The sequence below is a fragment of the Schistocerca gregaria genome, chromosome X (assembly GCF_023897955.1).
Source record: "Schistocerca gregaria isolate iqSchGreg1 chromosome X, iqSchGreg1.2, whole genome shotgun sequence".
In the NCBI taxonomy this organism is placed as follows: domain Eukaryota; kingdom Metazoa; phylum Arthropoda; class Insecta; order Orthoptera; family Acrididae; genus Schistocerca; species Schistocerca gregaria.
In genome coordinates this window covers 174,405,115-174,425,012 of record NC_064931.1, presented here as the reverse complement: position 1 = coordinate 174,425,012, position 19,898 = coordinate 174,405,115, and the positions used below count along the sequence as shown (strand labels likewise).

At 39.6% G+C, this 19,898-nt stretch overlaps 1 protein-coding gene across 3 annotated transcripts in view; it reads left to right on the top strand.

Annotated features, from left to right (window-relative positions):
- LOC126299234 (peroxisome biogenesis factor 10-like) overlaps window positions 1–19,898 on the top strand; it is a 101,858-nt gene that overhangs the window by 35,060 nt on the left and 46,900 nt on the right. For all 3 annotated transcript variants that reach the window (XM_049991021.1, XM_049991020.1, XM_049991019.1), the window contains exons 3-4: window positions 1,387–1,544; window positions 6,971–7,222. In XM_049991021.1, coding sequence (XP_049846978.1) covers window positions 1,387–1,544; window positions 6,971–7,222 — 410 coding nt within the window. The remainder of the gene's footprint in view (window positions 1–1,386; window positions 1,545–6,970; window positions 7,223–19,898) is intronic.

The following is a 19,898-nucleotide window of genomic DNA, read 5'->3' as shown; positions in this document are numbered from 1 at the left end:
ACTTATCTTAGAAAATAGATTAAGGAAAGGCAAACCTACATTTCTAGCATTTGTAGAGTTAGAGATAGCTTTTGACAATGTTGACTGAAATACTCTCTTTCAAATTCTAAAGGTGGCAGGGGTAAAATACAGGGAGCAAAAGGCTATTTACAATTTGTACAGAAACCAGATGGCAGTTATAAGAGTCGAGGGGCATGAAAGGGAAGCAGCAGTTGGGAAGGGAGTGAGACAGGGTTGCAGCCTCTCCCTGATGTTATTCAATCTGTATATTGAGCAAGCAGTAAAGGAAACAAAAGAAAAATTCAGAGTAGGTATTAAAATCCATGGAGAAGAAATAAAAACTTTGAGGTTTGCCGATGACATTTTAATTCTGTCAGAGACAGCAAAGGATTTGGAAGAGCAGTTGAATGGAATGGACAGTGTCTTAAAAGGAGGATATAAGATGAACATCAACAAAGGCAAAATGAGGATAATGGAATGTAGTCGAATTAAGTCGGGTAATGCTGAGGGAATTAGATTAGGAAATGAGGCACTTAAAGTAGTAAAGCAGTCTTGCTATTTGGGGAGAAAAATAACTGATGATGGTCGAAGTAGAGTGGATATAAAATGTAGACTGACAATGGCAAGGAAAGCATTTCTGAAGAAGAGAAGTTTGTTAACATCAAGTATAGATTTAAGTGTCAGGAAGTCATTTCTGAAAGTATTTGTATGGAGTGTAGCCATGTATGGAAGTGAAACATGGACGATAAATAATGTGAACAAGAAGAGAATAGAAGCTTTCAAAATGTGGTGCTACAGAATAATGCTGAAGATTAGATGTGTAGATCACATAGCTAATGAGGAGGTATTGAATAGAATTGGGGAAAAGAGGGGTTTGTGGCACAACTTGACAAGAAGAAGGGACCGGTTGGTAGGACATGTTCTGAGACATCAAGGGATCACAAATTTAGCATTGGAGGGCTGCTTGGAGGGTAAAAATCGTAGACGGAGACCAAGCGATGAATACACTAACCAGATTCAGAAGGATGTAGGTTGCAGTAAGTACTGGGAGATGAAGAAGCTTGCACAGGATACAGTAGCATGGAGAGCTGCATCAAACCAGTCTCAGGACTGAAGACCACAACAACAAGAGTGTTGGGTTATGTTATAAATCAGTATCACTGGGCTCAACATCTATAGCCACAACATTAAGATCTCAAAATTATAATGAGGTGTCTATAGTATTTATGATTCTGCCCTGATAAGTAACCTTCAAACAGCATTTATATATGCACTGAATCAGTGATCCTTACTTCTCTTATTAAGATTAGTTTTTTTATGTCTGTTCATCAAATAAAATTTTGTGTGAGCAACAATTACTAACATTACTTATTCTTAATTTCTTAGGCAGTCATTGGTTTCGTAAATACAGTAAATGGACTTCAGTTGGTTCAAGAAACCTGTATTATACTTTAACTACATTAAGTGGTTTTCAAACACTAGGAGAGGAGTACACTGGCATTGTAATGGTTGACCAGTCACTGAGAAAAGTTCCAAGCAAATTTGTAAGTATTATGTGCATCACCATCCACTTACAGCAAGTAGACTTCCTTGACTCAAGTCTTGAGTTTCATGTAGTCTTGTTGCCACAGACTGTGCTGCGTGCAGTGTGGAGCAGTGGTTAGGGTCACTGGTCTGTGTACTGTGCATCACCAGTTCCGATCCGATCACTAGGAAATATTTGTTACGTAGTATTTATCATTTCTAGAAGGTTCTCAAAATTTCTTATGTTAGTTACATTTACATATTCTGGAATATTCAGCGTTTGTATAAATATCAGCGCACACTATCCAGGAGACAGTATTGTGCTGTCTATACATTGGTGTCCATATAAATGTGCTTTCATTGCTAAGTGTTATACGACATTGACATCCCTACTTTTGGATTTGGACTTGATTGTGGTTAGATGTGAGACTATTTAATGGAAACACCAAGTACTTCAATACATCTGCATCACTATGGCTCCAATTACACAATGTAAAAGCCATTTAATACATGGAAAGGAAATGAAATACCAGTGCCACATCATTGATAATGTCCATATATTCAGAGATGAGTGGACTCAAAAACAACAGTGAGTGAGCTACGTGTCATGCTTTCATCAGTGTTTTTGGATATGCTGGTTAGGATCCTATCAAATTGCTGAAACGTTCAACTGACACTTGCCAAGTAAACTAGGTAGGATGGCATGACGTGCTTGGCAAATGTGTACAGCCCAGTAGTTGTTCAAGAACAATGAACAGAAGCTCAATAGTTGGAACAAATTCCAGGCCAAATTGAAAAAAAGAACAATTGCTGACAATCAGCAGCAACTCTTCTTAGCACAAGAACAATTGAAAGACAGTGCCCAACATCGTGAGGAAATGGCAGTATTACATACAGAATGTTTTGGCTGTATGCCACATTGTGAATCCAAAAATGATAGAATCCAACAAAATGTCACATTTGTTGAAAGGAGGCACACAAGGCATATAACAAGCTCTTCTAACAAAGGAAGTCACCACAATAGAGGAATTCATCAAGAGGTGCCAACAGATCAATTCAGGAGAGAGAGAGAGAGAGAGAGAGAGAGAGAGAGAGAGAGAGAGAGAGAGAGACAAAAGAGGTATGACTGACTCCCAAATGTAGTCTCTATGGCACTTGTGAAAGGCCATCACAACCTGGCCTCTCTCATACACCAGGTAGTAACAGAAGAGAGACAGTAATTTATGGCATTCAGAAATATTGGATCAAATACACAAGAGATAGCAGCTATGAGTTTCGACACTAGGCATTAGGAGGTAATAGAGAACATTGAAAAGAGATGTATTGATCATTAGCAACAATTGTTGCCACTATCCGAATGAACTCAGCTACCTCTCCTATGCAACAACCTTCAAACAACAATCGAGCATGCGACCAACACAGATACAACCAACTCCTCTTGCGAGTATAATGCCCTGCATAAAAACAGATGTTTGGGAGGATAACAGTTCAAACATGCACCCAGCCATCCTGATTTAGGTTTTCTGTGATTTTCTTAAATCGCTCCAGGCAAATGCCGGGATGGTTCCTTCCCTAATCTGATGCGACTGATGACCTTGCTGTTTGGTCCCCTCCCCCAAACCAGGCAATCAACCAACCAACCAAGCACAGACTAAAATCGTCAATGGATGACAGTTACCAATATTTCAGGAAATCTAACTAATGTCATCATTGACATTGGAACTGTCGAGGTATGAGTTGAATTGGTGCCTTCTTTCTTGCTTATCATTGCCAGCTGAGGAAGACTATGCTCCACAATAAGAAAGCAATTGTGCTGAAGGTCGCAAATGGGAAATACATCTAGCCAACAGGAATATGTATTACAAGAATGACTATCAATGACAGAGCACCACCGGACTTCGAATTTGTTGTCCAACAGAATCTAGACACCACAAGCAGTTGTAGATTGTGGAAGATCAGAGCTTGAGACTGGTGAAACTATTCCAACAAGCACACGTAACGAAATTGCTCTTTTGGCAGAGATGAGCTCCAGTCATCAGTCTAGATACTCAGTTAAACTGTGAAGGTTTTTTCGATTGCAAAAAAATACTCAGGCTCATAAAAGAAATCCTCATACCAGTGACAATTTTAAGTATTACAGGTGTGGCCAAGGAAAACTTTGGATCACTAATTGTCGTGTGTAGCAACAACTAAAACCAGAAGATATATTCATTGGAACAGTCAAACCAATCCAGGCAGCTCAGTGTGCCATCTTTGAAGAAACATGCTCTGCTCCCATTACATACGAAATGGTGGAGGAACCTACTATGAAACTGTCAAAAAGATTTGGCCTGACTGAGGAACAACATTGGTGAGTGTAAGCCAATCTGTGCCAATTTTTTGGTGCTCTCAAATCCAGGCTGGGGAAAAGACGTACCAAGAGGCCTATGGTAAAACACCAATCAACAATGGAGATCATCCACCAACCAGCCAGCACTCATATAGTGTGTCGCCAGCTGGATGACATAATTTGGAAATGGAGAAGATACTATCTGAGAGTACTTGGTCCTCTGCTGTGGTAGAAGAAGGATGGCACATGGCATTTCTGTGTTGACTACAAAAACCGAACAAAATTGTGAACGATGTATTTTCTCCATTGCCGTGCACCCTAGACAGCTTGAACAGAGCAAAGTATTTCTCAACTATGGGCATGTAGACAGGCTACTGCAAGTCCACGTTGACAGGACTGACCAGAAAAAACTGCCTCTAAGAGTTAAAAGATTGCCTTTATAACACATGATGACCTCTATGAGTTCATTGTTATATATATATATATATATATATATATATATATATATATTTTGCCCTAGCAACCTTTGAACATATGACAGATAATCTGCTTGGACAGCTTGACTTTTTTATTTATATGACGTTGTGTTTCCAAAGAAATTTGAAGAACACCTAAGTTGGTTCACAGTCATGTTGACGTGTGTTCTGACCGAAGGCCTCCACCTGAATTTGAAAAAGTGCCACTTTGTCTCCCATGAAATATAAATCTTGGGGCACCTAATTAATGACAAGGGAGTCTGTCATGATCCAGAGGCAATATGAGCAGTCATGAATTTTCTGACATCTTGACACATTCATGATGTGAGAAGTTTTCTTGGTATATGCTCGCACTACCAGTGATTCACAAAGGACTCCTATACCAAGGCATATCCCTTGCAAGAACTACTGCAGTGGGTCAGCAAATTTTCCTGGAACAAGGTGCAGGAAACATCTTTTGTCCTTAAAGAGGTGCTACCATCTTCTCCAGCCATAACATTGTATGACAAGAATGCCAAGACAGAACTTCACACCAACACTAGCTGTGCTGTTATAGGGTAGATTCAATTCTAACGCAAACAAGTGGACATCAATGGGTAAAAATCTGTGCTGTGAGTACTTCACCAACTACATTGTCACCAAAGCTGTGCCAGATGCCGAAGCTCCAAAAATTGCAAAGTCTCTTGTAGAAGACATCAATTTGCAGCACGGAGCACCGCATGTCATGATTTCTGATAGTGGAAAAGTTTTACGGTCAAGACTACTGTCAGGGGTAATTTCACATTGTGACAGCACCACAAGATACCACCCACAGATGAATGGCCTCACAAAATGCTATAATAAGACGATGTGTGTTGGTGTCGAACAGAGGAATTAGGATACAGTACTGCCCGTCATGACATTTGCATGTAACACAGCAAAACAATGCACTACAGGCTTCACACTGTTCATTCTGCTTCGCAGTCGTGAGACTGAAACAGCAATGGACACATGGTTTCTGTTTCAACTGGACAATACTCAGGGTGACTGCATGAAACATCTCATGCTCTACTTGGCTGCAGTGAAAATGTCAGAAATAGCCGGTTGCTGTCTTTCCAGGAGAGGGAGCAATGCTGCAAGCTATGGTGCATACAATTCAGAATAGTGAATAGTAATGGTGGCTGGCATGCTGTAGCCTGCCACATCAGATGCAATCAGCAGCAAATATTTGTTATTTGGTATTTATTATTTCTAGAATGTTCTCTAAATTTCTTATGTTTGTAATGTTTACATGTGCTGGAAGAGTCTGTGTTTGTATGTTGTTCCTAATAAATGTGCTTTCAGTGCTAAGTACTGTACTTCACTGACAACCATGCTTTCGGATTTGGACAGGATTGTGGTTGTGACAGGACATTATCACAGTACTAATGGGTGTAGTAAATGTACCATCGTCACATTAGTTTACTATAGAGAAGTGCAGAGCAGTTCAATAGCTGATCATGGCAGCAGTTGAGAAATGTGATTCCAATTGGGTAATTTTCACTCCTGCATGGAGTACTTATTAACCTTTCTGCTACTGTTAAACATTTTTCATTGAAGATGTGAATTATAATCTCTTTTAGTTTTTCAATGCATCAGTTTTGTAGCATAGTTTTTATTAAATATGTTAAGTTATTTGATGTCATAAAAATTAGTTTTGCATCTAACCCACATCTGCTTCTGGTATAAGAAAAATTATTAAGTGTAAAAGAGCTGCAAAAAATCAAGAAGCATGGAGGAAAATAGTTGAAGAAGCCAAGGGTCACCAAGGATTGTAGTACCACAGAAGAAGATACTGCAAGTTTTTATTTGCTTTGCACTAGCCATGTTGATAGCAACAGCTAAATATAATATAAATATTAATATGCAAGATAAAAATTTATATTATTAAGTGATATGGAGTGGGTCCCACATTTTACCAGTTTATCCTCAGCACAGCAGATATAGTGTTAAGATCATGACCATAAGGGCTGGCATTCAGTTCTATTGTGGAATTTCGTTTTCATCCACATACTGGGCATATCATTTTGTTTCGTCTACATATATGCACTCAAGATTTTCCATTAATTAATATAATTTCCATTAATTAATATAATTATGGCTGATACCACGCAGAAGGTAGGATTGAGGCAGAGAGCACTTTACTGCAAATGTTCGTGTAAGACTTTAACAACAAAGATGCACAGGGATTAGACACAGGTAATTCAAAAGTGGTACCTGGTGTATGCAGTTATGATTTTAGTTGTGAATACTCAAAAATATTGGATAGTGCTGTGTACATATTTACTCCTAATAATATTTAATTTGGTCCAAATGCTAGTATTGTTGTCATTTTTTATTGACTTGTTTTTTTGTAGTCTGTCCTAGTGGTCACCATAGTTATCCTGCAGGATATACAACTAATTGACAAGTATGCTATGAAGCTCCTCCCGAATGAAATATGTGAGATGTTAAACATAAGATATAGTGAATAGTGTTAGCTCAGTATTATGTCTATATAACAATTAATCTGAAATTATATACTGTTATCTAATTTACTGTGTTATTTAAGTTGGTGGGGGTTCTTTAGTGTTGTTTTTTGCACATAATATATATTCAGTATTATAAATGTTCAATTTTATAGGAAAGATTTGTGATGATTTCTGCACAATGTGAAGGACTACTACTACTTACTTGCTTAATGAAGAAATTACGAGTGTACATAGAAAAACTGCCATCAACAAGTGATGCTGATGAGGAAGCATGTCAGAAAGCATCAAAACTGATGCTATTGGCTGAAAAGTGTTTACCATTTTTTGAGAAGATACATACTACATTGTTTTACTTAAATGGCACATACTTAGCATTGTCCAAGCGTTTAACAGGAATTCGATATGTAAGTAAAATCAGTTTACTATTCATATTTCTGGATACGTTAGGGAATATATTCATAGTGTCAGATTTAATGCTTTTTAATCTTCTTTTTAACATTTGAGGACTGCTGTTTCTTTGTTCACAAAAAATGCATTTCTCAAAATGATCTTATTTTTGTTACTCAATTTGGATAAAATATGCACATCAGTTGAGCAATGAGACAGCTTATACAGATAGCATACACAGATTTTCAATGACTACTGATGATGGCTTACCTTCTCCAAACAAGTGGTGAAAATAAAGCTAATGTTGCAAAGAAACAATGTTTGTTGCAAAATAGAATGAAGAAAGAGAAACATGGTGTGTGTTACAGTTGCAGTGTTGTGATTAACAGTATAATGTAAAAATCCACTTCTATGTATGTTTTAATACTTCTCTTTACTTTGATGTGCACTCATAACAATTCAATGAGAGGTAGCTGCTGTATTAGAGAGGAAGACTATGCCTACCATTATAGTGACTGAAATAGTTTGGTGTGTCGTATGACTGGGATGTGATTGGACTTTGTAGTGGCTACTTGCATGAGACATATTGACAATATGTCAATATGTTGCAGGACCCACAGATATTATCATGGATAGTGGGAGAAAGCCATCCTGCTCATTCTCAAACAGTACAGGAGCCTACTATCCAGTCATGTGCGTCCATTTGTTCATCTACAGCACTCTGTGATGTTCATTCACCACAACAATATTCCACACCATCATTCTCAGATTGTGTTGCAATGGGGAGAGAAACACTCCAAAGACAACATGTCTGGACCCAGTTCCAATCAATTTCTGTGAGTTGTGAGTGGCTGTTGAACAGTCATGGATCAGGATGAGTTGGTAATACTTTCAAAGTTTCATGGAGCCATTGTCACAAAGTGTTGCTGGTTTCATCATGGGAGAACAATATACTACACATTACTATATAAGTGTTTCTAACTCAATTGCTCATGATATAGAGCACTTGCATGCAAAAGGTAAAGGTCCTGAGTTCGTATTTTAGTCCAGCAAACAGTTTTAATCTGTAAGGAAGTTTCGCTTATGATATATTTTGGGAAGATGGTTCTTCTCAGCTTCTACATATTTGACAAATGAAGAAGAATTTACCACTGGGTAGCTGCAACATGACTTAAAGTTATTCAATGCTTTGCTTCAGTAGCATTATAACTATTTAGGCAAATGAACCTTAGTCATACTGGCTAACTGTGGCAAGTCATTGTTGTCATATGCCATGGTCATTAAGCATAATAAACATTTGGTTATGTACTGTATAACTGGCATAGTCTGTGATATTTGTGAGTGCCACAATAAACAGTTTCATCTTTGAAAAATCAAAATACACTTATCAGTTGCAGTTTGGCGCAAAAAGAAAATAATTCAGCCTATAAACATATGGCAGGTTTTTGTTTTGCACCAAACAGCATATATTCTATCTGTTCACTGTCGCTTGAAAATGTATTTGGTTCTTTAAACATGAAAATGTTTATCGTAAAGTCAATAAATTTCATAGAATATGCCAGTCGTACAGACACATGCACAAATATTCATACTGTTTAATGGTTCAGTACACTCAATGACAATGGCTCACAACAATTAGCCAGAATGGCCCAATTCTGTTCAGCCAGACGATGCACTACCCAAACTAGTCACTGAGTAAAGTAATGTCATATTTTGCATTTGTTAGTGCAGTCACATTAAAATTTCATCAGAGATCTATGATTTAATGAGAGTCAGGTGACGGTCTTTACAATTTTTATTAGCAAACAACATTTGCACAAGTCTGTGTCTTGTTGGAAATGGTAACATAGATCATTATGTGGGTGTCAGTGGTATGACTGCACTGATTTAAAATGAAGTCAGATCTCAGCTAAAATTGTTGAGTGTGGTCTGTGTGCAGCTAATTGAATCACTAGATGAATAATAAAACTAAAGAAAACTATCATTTAGACAGAACAAACATCATTTCAGAATCAACAACCAATATTTGATCAGATTAAGAAAATGCATCAAAATCTAAAAGTCTGCATATCAAGGCTATTCAAGAAATGCTCGGCCAGTGTTTGCTCATTTGATCATAGTGTCTTGCAAATGAACTCAATAAGTGGGGATTTCAAGAAATGATAGTGTCTCCAGCAGCTCAACAAAGTAGCAGTGATTTTTTTTATGCATACCAGGACTCTGTGCCTTTGAGAGAATGCTGAAGTCAAGTGGTACACTGTACCATATCAAATGAGTGACAAATATGGCAATTAATAGCTCAGGACTTATCTAATGTACTATTGCAGCATCACCAAATATACAAGGCCTGACAAAAAAGAGCAGGATGTATATGCGGACAAGGGAAAAAAAATCCCTGTTTTTTTCTCTGGTTAAAAATACACTTTCACTTGGGATGGTTGGTTGGTTATGTGTGTTTGGTGCTTACAGGCACTCAATGGCGAGGTTACCAGCTTTTTCCTTGGTAAAAACCCACTATACCTCAGGAAAAATACATTTTTTCTACGTTAAATGACGATATACATTCCCTCAGAGCTGTAAAACTTATCAATCCTTTGAATGGTAAAGGTTTTATACACCGGAGTAGAACTTCTTGGCATTTTAGCAAAGAAAACCCAGCAAAATAACAATGTGTTTACAAAAGATCTTTGATGTGCAGCTACATGTACAATGCATATTTTCATATTATGAAAGTATAAATATGAATTCCGTCTGTAAGTGCCTTGCAGAATATGCAGGGTGTCCCAAAGATTGAGGGTCAAAATTATGTATAAAAAAGCATTCCAAATTTAAAAGAATGCAAAACCCCCAAGATTGCCAAGTTGTACAGAAGCTAGGAATTCAGCATGGACTTCAATGTGAGATGCTTTTAATAATTTCCACAATGAAATTCTGTCTGGCAAAAACCCAAAGAGATTATGGTTGTATGTAAAGTACACCAGCAGCAAGACGCAGTCAATATCTTCACTGTGTGATAACAATGACGATGTTACTGATGGCAGTACTGGGACCTCTACTGTTCCTGATCTATATAAATGACCTGGGTGACAATCTGAGCAGTTCTCTTAGACTGTTCGCAGATGATGCTGTAATTTACCGTCTAGTAAGGTCATCCGAAGACCAGTATCAGCTGCAAAGCGATTTAGAAAAGATTGCTGTATGGTGTGTCAGGTGGCAGTTGACGCTAAATAACGAAAAGTGTGAGATGATCCACATGAGTTCCAAAAGAAATCCGTTGGAATTCGATTACTCGATAAATAGTACAATTCTCAAGGCTGTCAATTCAACTAAGTACCTGGGTGTTAAAATTACGAACAACTTCCGTTGGAAGGACCACATAGATAATATTGTTGGGAAGGCGAGCCAAAGGTTGCGTTTCATTGGCAGGACACTTAGAAGATGCAACAAGTCCACTAAAGAGACAGCTTACACTACACTCGTTCGTCCTCTGTTAGAATATTGCTGCGCGGTGTGGGATCCTTACCAGGTGGGATTGACGGAGGACATCGAAAGGGTGCAAAAAAGGGCAGCTCGTTTTGTATTATCGCGTTATAGGGGAGAGAGTGTGGCAGATATGATACACGAGTTGGGATAGAAGTCATTACAGCATAGACGTTTTTCGTCGCGGCGAGACATTTTTACGAAATTTCAGTCACCAACTTTCTCTTCCGAATGCGAAAAGATTTTGTTGAGCCCAACCTACATAGGTAGGAATGATCATCAAAATAAAATAAGAGAAATCAGAGCTCGAACAGAAAGGTTTAGGTGTTTGTTTTTCCCGCTCGCTGTTCGGGAGTGGAATAGTAGAGAGATAGTATGATTGTGGGTCGATGAACCCTCTGCCAAGCACTTAAATGTGAATTGCAGAGTAGTCATGTAGATGTAAAGCAGAGTTACAAAATATGGTTTCCCAAAATTCTTTCACGACAGAAAACAAAGTAAATATTCTATTATTCAAATAATGAACAACTGCCAACACAAGTAAATTAGAAGTGGATCTCCTCAGTGTAGTGAAGCAGCTTAAATCATTTAATAAAGGCAAGGCCGCTGGTCCACACTGTATACTAGTCAGGTCCCTTTCAGAGTATGCTGACCCAATAACTCCATACTTAGCAATCATATACAACCACCTGCTCATTGAAAGATCTGTACCCAAAGACTGGAAAATTGCACAAGTCACACCAATACCAAAGAAAGGAACAGGAGTAATCTTCTGGATTACAGACCCATATCAACATCGATTTTCAGTTGGATCTTGGAATATATACTGTGTTCAAACATTATGAATTACCTCAAACAAAATTATTTATTGGCAAACAACCAACACAGATTCATAATATATTGTTCTTGCGAAACACAAATAGCTCCTTATTCTCAGGAAGTAATGAGTGCTATTGGCAGGGGGTATCAAATTGATTCTGTATTTTTAGATTTTCAGTGTTTGGTACCATTTCTCATTAGTGTCTAGGGCAGAACATAGAAGCATGTACTTGTGGGCTATTATTTCAGAATGCTTTCCTTATAATTTTAACAGTGTACAGATCCTCACTGGGGAACTTCACAATCTGATTTCAGTAGCAATATTTTCAACTCATTTACAAAAGGACATGAACTGATCCCATTTTTGTAGACAGTGTTCAAGCTGAGGAAACATATATCACAATAACAACACAAGTAATGTATATTTGTACTCCCCAAATAGAGGAATCTTTGAACAGCAGATAGAAATATTTAAAAGTATTAATTTTTAAAAGCTATCAGACTGTCATACATAAAATGAAGAAACCCATACACACATTCATATGTGATCAATTCACGCACATATGGCCACTGTCACCTCCAGTCACTGTGGCATCACTGGGGCAAGTAGAACTCTCTGCTGGGGCAGTCAGTGGGGCTAGAGAAGAGGTGTGGGGAAGGAATGGATGGAGGGACAGCGACGTAGGTATCAGTGAGCAATACTGTAGTGTCACCTGTAGGAGTGTACAGGGACGTAGTGGGGACAGGATGATGGGCAGGTAGGTAGAGTGTTAGGAGAGCTGTGATGGGGATGGGGGAAAGGAGAGAAGAGAAGCACAGAAAGGGAAAGAACTATGCAGGTGAGTTTGGGGTAAGGAGGGGGGGGGCAGAAAGCATGTGTGTGGGTGGAGCGAGACCAAGGAAGGGGATAAATAGGTGGAGGACAGAGATTAGTGAAGGGTTGAGGCCAGGGGGGTTATGCCAGCAAAGGATGTGTTGTGGGGAGAGTTGCATTTGTGGAGCATGCTCAGCAAGTAGGTGGTCTACTGATTCTTTGCCATGGTTTGGCAATGATCATTCATGCAGACAGACTGCCTGTTAGTGGTCACACTCCTGTAGAAAACCACATAGTGTTTGCATAAGTCGTACATTACATATCTGTTCACAGGTGGCTCTGACTTGGATGGAATAGGAAATGGCTGAGACAGGACTGGAGTAATCGGTAATGGGAGAATGTATCAGACTGGTTTTGCGACCAGGTCTTTTACAGATATATGAACAATGGATTAAGTGGTCATGAGCAGCAGTGGAGGCAAGGATATTAAGTAAGCCAGGTGGGCAGTGGACTACCACTATGAGAAGGATGGGGAGGATATTACTCACTTCACTTCAGAGTATGATCATGGGTAGATGAATATGATTGAGTTGCTCCAGTCCTGGGTGGCACTGAGTCATGAGAGGGTCACTCCTTTGTTACCAGTGAGTGGATATGTGGAGATTGTAGGTGACTGGGGGGGGGGGGGGGGGGCATAAGATGAATCAGATCTGTTTCTGGACAATGTGGGGAGGGTAATTTTGATCTGCAATGGCCTCAGCAAGACCCTCAGCATATTTTGAGAGGACCTATCTGTCACTGCTGATGTGATGACCATGGGTGGCTTGACTGTATTGAAAATACTTCTTGGCATGAAATGAGTCACAGCTGTTCAGATGGAGGTATTGTTGGTGGCTGACAGATCTGATGTGGACAGAGGTACTGATGGAGCCATCTGTGAGGTGGAGGTCGACATCAAGGAAGGTGGCTTTGTTGGGCCAGGTGAAGTGTATGAAGGTTAAGCTGTTGAGTTTCTGTAGGAATCCTTCCTAACCAACTAGAATCTGGGACTTTTTACCTGTTTCAGATTCATTGATGACATCTTTTTCTGGACTAAGGGGAAGGCCTTCCTACCCACACTCCCAATTCACTTCCCTTGGTCATCCTCAGCCCAACAACCTACCTTCCTTGATGTCAATGTATCCCTCATGGATGGGTAGATCAGTACCACTACCCACATCAAAATGGTTCAAATGGCTCTGAGCACTATGGGACTCAACTTCTGAGGCCATCAGTCCCCTAGAACTTAGAACTACTTAAACCTAACTAACCTAAGGACAACACACACATCCATGCCCGAGGCAGGATTCGAACCTGCGACCGTAGTGGTCTCGCGGTTCCAGACTGTAGCTCCTAGAACCGCCCACATCAAACCTACCAACCACCAATACCTCCATTTCAAGAGCTGCCACACATTACACACCAAGAAGTGATTTCAGTAGAGCTTATCCACCCATGTTTGTCGCATCTGCAGTGATAAGCAGCCTATCTTCGAACATGTCAATTTTCTCGCTAAGGCCGTTGCAGATTCATATTGCATTCCTCACCTCCTCCAAAAACAGAGCTCCCACATCTTGTCTCCGCAGTCACCATCCCCCTCATACCCAATGACCAGCCACAAAGCAGTACTCCCTTATGATTCAGTACCATCCAGGACTGGAGCTACTAAATCATATTCACTGCCAGGGTTTCAACTACCTCTCACCATGCCCTGAATGAGAAATATCCTCTTCATTATATACCCCACCTACCCCTCAGTTGTATTCCACCATCCACTCAACACACCCAATATCCTTATCCTTCCCTGTTCCGCTTCTGTTCCCAATCCCTTCCACCATGGCTCACATGCCTATTAAAGACCTAGTTACAACAACAGTCTCAGTCATCCTCCCGCTACCACCTACTCCAATCCTGTCACAGGCATTCCCCATCAAAGGCAACACCATCTGTAAATGAAGCCATGTAGTCTGCCAACTTAGCTGCAACCACTGTGTGGCTTTCTATGTGGGCGTGTCCCTCCCAGTGTTCCACCTAGCTGCGTATCGCTCTGTCTCCACCACACCTCCACTCTTTTCTTCTGGCAACATTACAGCATTTCTCCCACGTCTACCCTGCTATTCCTCTTCATCCCCGCCCCCACACCTCTTCTGTATGTCTACTACCCAATCCAACCAAGATAACTCACAAGGAGACTGCACAGCAATCGGATTTTTATAATTTTTTGTATTTATGGTACATGAATTTCGGAATTCAAATATACCTCTCCCAAAGGAGATCAATGTAACTCTCGAAAATTCTCCAGAAAATTGACTTTGAAATTTTCTGAGCACATTTATTATGCTAAGATAAGGTAAGTATATTTTGACAAGCAGTGTGGCTCTGTGGTAGAGTGCTCACTTGTTTTGTGAATGGCCTGTGTTTGTTTCCTGGTGGTATCAAATTTTTAGACAAAGGTGCATGTTCTATCAGCATTTCTGTGAAGTGTAGAATACATAAATCACTCAAGTGGCTGGAGATAGTGGTCATGTGTGCATGAGGTGTGCTTGCTTGTGTGACTGTGTATGTTTTTTCTATTCTGAAGAGAGGTTTGGCTGAAAGCTAAATGTTTAACAGTCATTTTGTTGTGGCTGTCTGCAACTTAACATGTCGTTTTTATGGTGAGTAGCAATTTATTCTTTTCATAATAGTGTTAAGTAGAAGTAATTTACTTAGTACATCATAGTTTTTATTCCAGAAGGATTACTATATTGAGAATGTCATTTATGCATATATTCATCAAAAATTACAAACATTAAATTTCTAAATACCACCAGTCTGTATTTTCTGCATTCTGTCCAAGGCATTTGGCTGTGTAGATCATGTCACTCTTTCAGAAAAACTTATATTTTAGTGGAATGATTGATCTTCCACTTAAGATACTGTACATAATGTGTTTCTCATGTTTTTCAAAGATTGAATATGTTTAGTTTAGTTGAATATGTTTAGTTTGGCTGGATATGTTTAGTTTAGTTTATTCGTTTTTAGATCATTTTACATCATATCAGACATGTCAATTTAACACAAGTAATGATAACAGGTTTTTGTGTTACAAGATTGATAAGAGATATACAGCTGTGTGCACATACACAGGAACATAGATACTAGGTACATAAACGTGAAAACCATATACACATACATACATGTACACTCTGTGACTAAGTCTTTATGCAGACACACACACATCCATAAGCACATACATGTTTGTCTGTAGTTGCAATGACGTTAGTGCAGGTATTCTAGTAGTATTGGATGGTCCCATCCTTCACCTTTATGATGGATGGAATTCTGCTAGTGACACTTTCAGTGAAGTGTATGAATATCTGTAGAGTACTGGCAGCCCATTCTTCCGCAATAGCCAAAACCAGAGAAGGTAGTGATGTTGGACACTGAGGTCTGGAGAAAAGTCAATGTTCTAACTCATCCCTATTGGGTTCAGATCAGGACTGTGAGGAGGCCAGTCGATTTCAGGAATGTTATTGTTCACAAACCATCACCTCACAGATTCTGCTGCTTTTTTATGATGGGGTGCACTGTAATGTTGCTACAACCAGTCATTGTCTCTAAACTGTTGCCCAATGATACACAGTAAACAACACTGTAAAATGTGTTTGTATCCTTCTGCATTCAGTGTGTTCTTAAGTGCAGTAAGTGGACCACACCATATACACAAAAAAGCCCCCCCCCCCCCCCCCCCCGATATTCTAACACCACCTCTTCTGTCTTTCACCATTAACATTCTCTGGACACTATCCAAAACCAAACCTTTCCATCAGATCAACACAGGATATAGCATGATTCGTCACTCAAAATTACTTGTTTACGGTCATCCACTGACCAGTGACATCGCTATTTGAATCAATTCAAAGTGTTACTTTGCATTGACTACTGAAATGTGTGCCCTATGAGGCGTTGCGTGACCATTGTACCCCACTCTTTTTAACTCCCTATGCAGTCATTGTGCTAGCCGGACTGATGATTTTGTGTGATTTTTACAAGCACCCTCCACATTTCTCAAGTCACAGTCCATCAGGCCATGAGGTCTGCCATGTCTTGATTTAGCTGGGGTTGTTCCCTTGCATTTCCACTTCAGTCACATCACCATCAGTCATTTGACTTGGGCAGCTTTAGGAAGCTTGAAATGTATCTGATAGAGCTGTTACTCAGGTAACATCCAATGACTAGTCCATGTTTAAATGAACTCTCCTGAAATTCTGCTTCTCTACTAACAACTCAATATTCAATAACATTACTAGCAATATGTTTTCTCCAGTTCTTTTTCCCTGATTCCGTTTCCCATGAGAGACATACCATCAGCATGCATTATAACATTTGGCATTTGCACTCTATGGTACACTCATGTCATTTATGTAAAGAATGAGAAGCAGTGGGCCCAGTAATGATCCTTGATGCTCTACTTATATAACCTGTTGAAATTTTGAGCATATATTTATGATTTTAGTTTCCATTTTATCTTTTATTTCCACCAATTTCCTTCTGTTTTTAACAGGTGATTTGATCATGACAACTACATTTGCTCTGATGTCATATTGGTGAAGTTTTTGTAGCATTGAATTATTCTTTATTTTTGTCATAGAATCCTATTGTTATGTGGCTCACTTGTGTAGGAAATGTACCAATTTGTCTTTTATGGCTATTTCTACATTAGTGAGGTTTTGTGATTTGTCTGTAATTTGTTAGGTCATGCATGGTTCCTGTTTTGTGCAAAGGAATGACTGCACTCAATTTAAGGCATTCATTTAGGGAATCTCTCTTCCCCCAAAGACTGGTCTATTAAAAATGTCAGGGGCTCTACTAAATACTGTGAATGGTACTTAAGTACCTTTGTGTATACATCAATCATCCACCCTTTGCATATTTTTTTGTTTTCATTGAGCACATTATTTTTGCTGTTTCACTCCCATATATGGCAGACAGGAGCCTTTACATCTGTTTTTGCTCCCTTTTCCTTCAGTTGGTCTGGCATTTTTGCATACAGAGCTCTCTTAATCTAATATTTTGTATATCCATTTTTACTGAATACCTCTTCCAAGAGTATCAGTTCGTCTTGTAGGTTGTCAGTGTCGGAAACTACATAGGTCTTGTGTACTAAAATTTTAAGTATTACCCTAGTTTGCAAAGTGTGATGACAGCTGGAGAATTGTAGGGTCCCTCTTAATAGATCAGGGAAGCACTACATGCAGAAAGAGTCTTCTATGATAGATAGCAGAGTATATGTGATGTGGACATGTGGGTTTTTTAGGATAAAAAAATCCCCACATAGACAAAATAATATACATTCTCGTTTCAGCCAGGGAAGAATATAAGCCCCATTAATTAAAGAGAGCAGCATTCATCATTGCAGATCAGAAAAAGGAAATATTAATGTAGTATTAGTTAAATGCAGGAACATCCATTGAAAAGTCCCAGAACTCATCTTGTGCAAATGTTAATAACGTCCATATAGTACGGAGGACAGAAGGCTTGCCAAACCAGGAATTCTATATTATAGTTGAAATACACACAGCAAAGATAAGCTGGACACCAATGGTGCAGGTATGTTAATAGCCGTATATAATACGGGATGTACGTAAAGTTCAGGAACACTTTCAATTAATTATTGCACAAGAACTAAACATTGTACAGATGTCATACATATTGCATTTTGAAGAGAAACTCTGAGAGTTTTTTTTGCAAACATTTGATATGCGAACCATGGGTGAACCAGCAGGCACCAATACAGTAATCGAATTCTTGCCATATCCCTCCCAGCATGGCATCGTTGACTGTAGCAGTCGCCTCCTGTATTCTCTCCCGGACCTCTGCTACATCACGTGGTAGAGGCAGTACAGACACCAGATCTTTAAAATGTCCCAACAGAAAAAAGTCATACGGAATGAGATCTGGTGATCAGGGAGGCAATTTCGAACTCCAACCCACCAAAAGCTCGCTCCGCACCTGAACTCCCCATGCTTGCGACTAGCGCTATCAGCAAATTACCAAACTACGCTGTGGTGGTATACATGGAAAAAAAAAACTATCAGGGTTTCTCTTCAAAATGACATATGTATGATATCTCTACAATGTTTGGTTCTTGTGTGATATTCACGTGTGTCAATGGCGAATACTTTAAAATATTTTCACTATGTGGATCCTTAACTATGAGCACAACTTTGATATTTGATTCTGACTGGAGTGCCGTTTTAGGGCGAGGACATCCATCGGTTTTCCATTGCGAACTCTGAACTGTCATATCCGTAGACCCAAGTTTCATCACCAGTTACCATTTTGATATGAAGTCCAGATCTAAATGAAGACAATCCTTCATCTCCCGGATCTACGTATATACTCTGCAAACCAATGTGAGATGCATGGCAGTGGGTACGTTGTATATGTGCACTTTGGTAATCATTGTTGCCACAACTGGCTCATGGTTACTGATGCCATTTCGATGTGGATAGCCTAAAAGAGGTCAGTTCTATTTGTTGCCATTAGATCTAATATGTTTCGATCATGAGTGGAGTTCAGAACCATCTGTTCTAGGCAGTTTTCAGAGAAGGCATTCAGCAATGTTTTCCAGGATGTCTTTGCATTCTCACCACTAACAAAACTGTACCTTCGCCGATTGGCTATTGGATGATCAAAGTCTCCACCTTTTTTAACAGGATGGGGCCCCTCCACACCCACACCAATGTGGTGACCAAACCAAAAAAGTTCTACTGTCACCTCCAAATAGCATGTTAGTTTTTGAATCATGAGTCACAGGATGTGAGCTGTGATGTTATCCATGCATCTGGGTATGATTACTCATTGAAATGGTCCATCTTGAGACAGAAAGTGGATGAAAGCAATCGAAGGGTAGCAGTTTGTAAGGGCAGAGGGAAAAAAGTGCCTAGGCAAGCGTCAAGGGAAAAAAAACCTCTGCGACAGTAGGGCGGGTAGTAAGGGCAGTAGCGGCTTGCTAGCTGCGACAGTGCTTGCAAGGTGTGGTCATGTTAGTGATCTTGCATCGTTACCTTTGTCATTGTGGAAGCTCGTTGTAAGGCTTGCTGCTGCTGCTGCTGCTGCTGCTGCTGCTGCTGCATCCCAGTAACAGTTCAAGGTCATTGTGCATTCTTGGGCGATTGGTCATAGATTAGCTCACAGTGTAGGGGGTGTATGTGGCTGGTTTGCGTGCTGTGTACAGTACAGTTTCCCTGTGATTGCCTGTTTTTCTGCGGGTGGAGCATCTGGGGTTACTAGTAGTAGCTGTGTTGCAAGGGTTCGCCAGTACTGTGGTGTTAGCGTGCTATAGACCATAGAATTTTAGCTTCTTGCTAATAGTGTCTTTGGTCTATTAGGTTTCCATCTATGGTTGTAGTCGTAGTTACCCAGAGAAAGGATAAACGGGTTATGCGAGTGTCTCGTGTTGTTGTACAGTCTTGTGGAGAGATTCTGGAATACTTGCAAGATGGTATCTAGCCGATATTCCCGGTAAAGGTCCGCGGTGTGTGTGTAGTGCGGAG